This window comes from Stegastes partitus, unplaced genomic scaffold (assembly GCF_000690725.1).
Source record: "Stegastes partitus isolate 25-593 unplaced genomic scaffold, Stegastes_partitus-1.0.2 Scaffold2696, whole genome shotgun sequence".
NCBI classification, from domain to species: domain Eukaryota; kingdom Metazoa; phylum Chordata; class Actinopteri; family Pomacentridae; genus Stegastes; species Stegastes partitus.
This window is the reverse complement of record NW_007580427.1, coordinates 5,619-10,564: the sequence shown is the minus strand read 5'-3', so window position 1 is coordinate 10,564 and position 4,946 is coordinate 5,619. Positions and strand designations below refer to the sequence as shown.

Sequence of the window (4,946 nt, the reverse complement as noted above, 5' to 3'; positions counted from 1 at the left end):
AAAAGATGTCAGTTCTGCTCCGGTGTCCCAGAGGTTCCCTGGATATTAACACGGATCATCTGACATGTAATTAGCTGCTTCACATATATTTTAACAAGCAATTAATTTGGCAAATGTTGTAGCAGCTGCGACTGTTTGGAGAAAGTCTACAAGCCATGTGAATCACACCCGCTGTTAGACAAATTTCTGAATAGCTGCAAGATCTGCCAGACATATATTCGCCATTTAGCAAAATTAGAATGCTCAGGTTTGGTTGATGTGTCAGGCAACGCTTAATGTAGTTAGAGGTGGTGCTGTCGGGGAGTATGTTATAGAGTGGTGGGCAAAACAGAAACATGCAATAGGCTACGGTCCAGTTTACCGCCACGTCAAAGCCGTGTATAAAACATTATTACATTTGTAAAAGTAGAATTCATGGCAGAGCTGTTGTTTATAGATTTGACTTGTGTTGAGCTAACGAAGCGCTCTTTAAGCTGAGTGACGCATGTTTGGTAAGTTGCTGTGCTGCTGCTTATATTCTAAATAAGTGTCCCATTTTCAAAGATAGTTATGTGTCGGTTACCCCTCTATTGTCAGAGCAGTGTTTCCACAGCGTCACTACATATTCAGGGGTGAACATGTATAGCGCAACCTGCGTGCAGTGTGTAATTTTATGAAGCAGCTCTTTGGTCATGTGTCTGCTCTGAGCGTGTATGTGTCCCCATGACCACACCCCGGCTACCCTGAAAGAAAGTGTGCGCTTCAGCATGTTCCATTGACCACAGCAGTACTGCAAGCCTTTGCACATCCACAGTTCCAGAACGCCTAATAGAACAACAGACATGGACTGCGGCGCAACGGCCTCGTGTCCCAGACCCTCCCCCCTTCCCCCCCCAACGCCATCCCCCCCCCTCCCCGTCTCCCACCGACACCCCCCAAAATACTCCCCTCCCCACCCCACCCATGTAGTTCAATGTGAACGGGTCACGTGGCTTCTGGCCCACCAGCTCAAGTGCATTTGTTCTGTGATGATTGTTTTAAAGGATTTTGCCTCCATCGACAGAAAAGTGGAGGGGATAACCTTTTGGAATTCAGCCTAGGGCTTCCTCTTTGACGTTTTGCTCACTCCTGGCTTGCACTCTCTCTCACTCTTTCCCTGAGGAAAGGCTGATACTTAAGAGGGTTGATCTATCCTGAGGAATTCAGGTAAGATGATGTTGGGATTGTTTTGGTGATGGACAATAATAACATAGAGCGCACATCATTGTCTACCAGCCAACGAGTGTGTTTGTTACATTTGGGCTGAGAAGGCCTTCGTTGTGTTCCAGGCTCAAGCTAGACTTCTTTTTCAAAGTCTCTATTTTCTGAGTTACTTGTTGATAGTTGTACTTTATATCTGATACAAGCTTGAGATTCAATATTTATCTTTTCATATGTATAGATAAATGCTGATGAGACGCTACACTGATGAGTAGGACTGAGGATGTATGTCGTTTCTCATAGCTGACCCAGATTTTTGAAATGTTCTGTTTTGTTCAATATTTACCTCTGGGCTCCATTTGTATCAGCCATCCCTGCCTATCTCGGCATCATGAGTGTCGACTGTGGTATTCTTTGGGCTATTTTTCTGATTTGGGTTTTGTGATGGGGAAGTTAGTGAGTGAGTGCAAACAGAGAGAGCGTAGAGAGCACATGTTGCTATGAGCTGATCATACTGCGGTTGGTATGATTAGCTCGTCCACGCCAACAAGTTCTGTGCTTTGTCGTCTCGTTAAATGTGCTGTCAAAACAGTGGATTTGCATATGTGTGTAGATAACGTCCTGGTGGATCCTCAGATAATAGTTCCTTTGAAAGCAGAACTGCTGCTATTAGAATAGCCCATTAGTCATGGTGTCATAACAGCTGAGTCCTGTACGTGTTCACTCACAAATAGGCTACGAGAAGGAGTTACTTCTGTATTTGAGGAAAAGCAGTAGTGTACATTCTGATTCTACGTTGGCACAAAGTGAAGTAATGAGAAACATGTCTGACGTCTGGTTAAATCAAAGTCTTCAAAACAGGAGCTCGAATTAATGTCTTCTCCTTCACTGACTGATTGATTGCAGAACCTGCAGGGCAACATCACGGCAGACTTGGTAGTTCCAAGATGTGTGCAGTGTTTTCTCTCGTCTCTTCAGTCCCTTTCTTACTGAATAAACATTACGACTGAAGCTGCAATACTTTACGCTCAGTTGCGCTACTGACTCGCATCTTCTTTTCTTTTTTTGCGCAGTGCACAACGCCTTAACCGCCGTCATAGTGTCACTCATGATGTACAGCTTCATGGGAGGGGGCCTGTTCTGTGCCATCGTGGGGAACATCTTGCTGGTGGTCTCCACAGCCACAGACTACTGGATGCAGTACCGTCTGTCGGGCAGCTTTGCCCATCAGGGCTTGTGGAGGTACTGCATGTCCGGCAAGTGCTACATGCAGACTGACAGCATTGGTAAGTAATGAGACACCTTTACGGGGAATGTCACTCGGGACACAGCAATGCTCACCAGAGTGGAGGATCTGAAAAACACATTTACATCACTTGGACTTACCAAGACTTCAGCCAGTCTCTGTGACATTTTGCTCCAACATCATCCCAGTGGCAGGGCTGATGCTAAGGGTATAATGTTTAGCATGTATGTTCACTATGGTAATGATGCACAATGTTTGCTATGTTAGCTGATGGAAATGCCATTCGTTGAGCAAAGTTTTAAGTGATGGACAGCTTAATTTTTTATACCTGTGTAGCTATAACTAGAATACCATGAATGTGTGCTTCATGGGGATAAAGCTGCTGCTTACTTTGAAGAACTAAATTGTCTACGGTGGCATCAGAAGACACGTCTTAGGATTATCAAAGACATTAGGATGCATCAAACTTGCACCATGCGTGGTCGGTTTAAGGATGCTGCATTCAAATTTCTAGGATATTTTAATTGTGCACAAAAAGATGAACAGACCAGCTGACATTGCCCCCCTCTTAGGCCACATAGCGTACATGGCTAAGAATTAAAACAGTGCAGCGTGTATATAAGGACAAACAATTCAATAATAACATCCTAAAGAACTAGGAAGTGACCCTTTCAGAGTTCAAATGCACCACTGTGTTGACCTGCAAGTGCTGTTACAGTGTTTGTTTGTTTGCTTTACAACTTCCTCCTCGACTATTTCACCGTGTGAAATAGAGCTTCGGTCCTCGGCCTGCCACCGCACATCGGTTGCTGTTAGCAGATAAGCAAAAGTGCTGTCGAATTCAGAGAAGTTCCTCTGAAGGGAAATGGAAAATGCTTTGAAATGACAGTGCACACATGCAGTCACAGCCTCAGAACTGTATATTGTACATAAGTGAATCCAACGACAATGAATGCTTTTTTGGGAAAATGCATTTTACATCCAATAAAAGGTTGTAATCTTGTGTTTACTTGATCTTCCTGCACAGACTTTTATAGCATCCTTTGTCCTTTGTTTCACTCCTCCTCAGCCTACTGGAATGCCACTCGTGCCTTCATGATCCTGTCTGCCATGTCATGCTTTGCCGGCATCATTGCAGGAATCCTCTCCTTCGCCCATTTCTCTGCCTTTGAGAGGTTCAACCGCTCATTTGCTGCTGGGATCATGTTTTTCGTTTCAAGTGAGCATTTGAATGACCTGTTATAATGCACAAAGTTCACCGTAGTAACATAATAACTTTCTATTGAAAGCATTTGTTATCGTAACAGATATTCATTTTTATTATGTGTATTTGTTCTGCCCACCGTACCAGCTCTCTTTGTTCTGCTTGCAATGGCCATTTACACCGGGGTGACAGTGAATTTCCTGGGCAAGCGCTTTGGTGACTGGCGTTTCTCTTGGTCCTACATACTAGGCTGGGTGGCACTGCTCATGACCTTCTTTGCAGGTTTGTTCATGTAAATGTCGCGCCGGAGTTCTGCAGAACTTCAGCGTCTTGTTGATTGTAAACAAAATAATTTTGAATGCTCACGTGAATATTACACAGCTTTCACGGCACCAGTACAACAGTCAATAGTCCAAAGTTACACCAGCTCTTGAAAAACAACTCATAAAATCTGAAATAAACTTGGGCCACATCAACACAGTCGCTTTATGAACATTTTATTCCCAGGGAATTCTTAAAGGTGCTACTGTTACATGCTTTAGTTCAAGATTTACACTGTTAAAAATATCAACAATACATTAAGTTCACATATCTTCAACATTATACACTAAAAATATGCATTGCCATAAAAAAATAAAAACTGTACAATCCTTTATTGTGGTGCCGTTATCTTATACCATGTGTGTGTGGTGGAGATGTGATCTTTGTGGTAATTATTGCCATGTCTATTTACAGCTGACTTGTTTTTCTGTTTTTTTTTTTTTTGCAGGTATATTCTACATGTGCGCCTACAGAATGCATGAGTGCAGAAGAGTGGCCGGCCCACGTTAAAGGAACAGGAAACAACGTGCTGAGGCTGCACAGGATATCCATTCACATCTAAAGATAGAGAGCTTACAGGAAAAAACACAAAATAAAATTTGGAAATTTGCATATGTGCCAAACATGTCTTGTGGTTTTCTTATAAAATGGTGATGAATAGGATGGAAGACACAGTCCCTTTAATCAGGATTAGATTACCCGTAACAAGATACATTAAAGGTGATCTAAGACAACTTGAGAGTGTCAGACATTGCTTTATAAATGAACAGTTAAATATACCATTTCACACTCTGATATTCTGTCTGTAATTTAATAAAATAATAGCATTGAAGCTCAATATGTACATACAACATTGAAAATGTATTTCTACTCTTAGCTAGAGCTGGCGCCTTGCCCTTTCATTTCTATACCAGCGCGCCCACGCTTCCTGAAAATTGAGTTTTTACTGGTGCAGCGGAAGACAGAGGAGGAAAAGTAGAAGATGATTGGATCGAT

The 4,946-nt window shown here is 42.6% G+C and overlaps 1 protein-coding gene across 1 annotated transcript; it reads left to right on the top strand.

Annotated features, from left to right (window-relative positions):
• The first annotated feature begins 1,116 nt into the window (after positions 1–1,116).
• Positions 1,117–4,609, top strand: lim2.5 (lens intrinsic membrane protein 2.5). The gene is made up of 5 exons (XM_008305913.1): positions 1,117–1,185; positions 2,253–2,465; positions 3,495–3,644; positions 3,777–3,911; positions 4,399–4,609. The coding sequence occupies exons 2-5, from the start codon at positions 2,288–2,290 to the stop codon at positions 4,458–4,460; spliced, it is 525 nt and encodes a 174-aa protein (XP_008304135.1). The 5' UTR covers positions 1,117–1,185; positions 2,253–2,287; the 3' UTR covers positions 4,461–4,609.
• The last annotated feature ends 337 nt before the right edge of the window (positions 4,610–4,946 follow it).

What these genes read in the sequence shown, in the direction of transcription:
- lim2.5 (XM_008305913.1), top strand. Translation starts at nt 2,288, where the DNA reads ATGATGTACAGCTTCATGGGAGGGGGCCTGTTCTGTGCCATCGTGGGG. An exon ending in CATGCAGACTGACAGCATTG is followed by an intron (nt 2,466 to 3,494) that starts GTAAGTAATGAG and finishes ACTCCTCCTCAG; the next exon opens with CCTACTGGAATGCCACTCGT. An exon ending in GATCATGTTTTTCGTTTCAA is followed by an intron (nt 3,645 to 3,776) that starts GTGAGCATTTGA and finishes CCACCGTACCAG; the next exon opens with CTCTCTTTGTTCTGCTTGCA.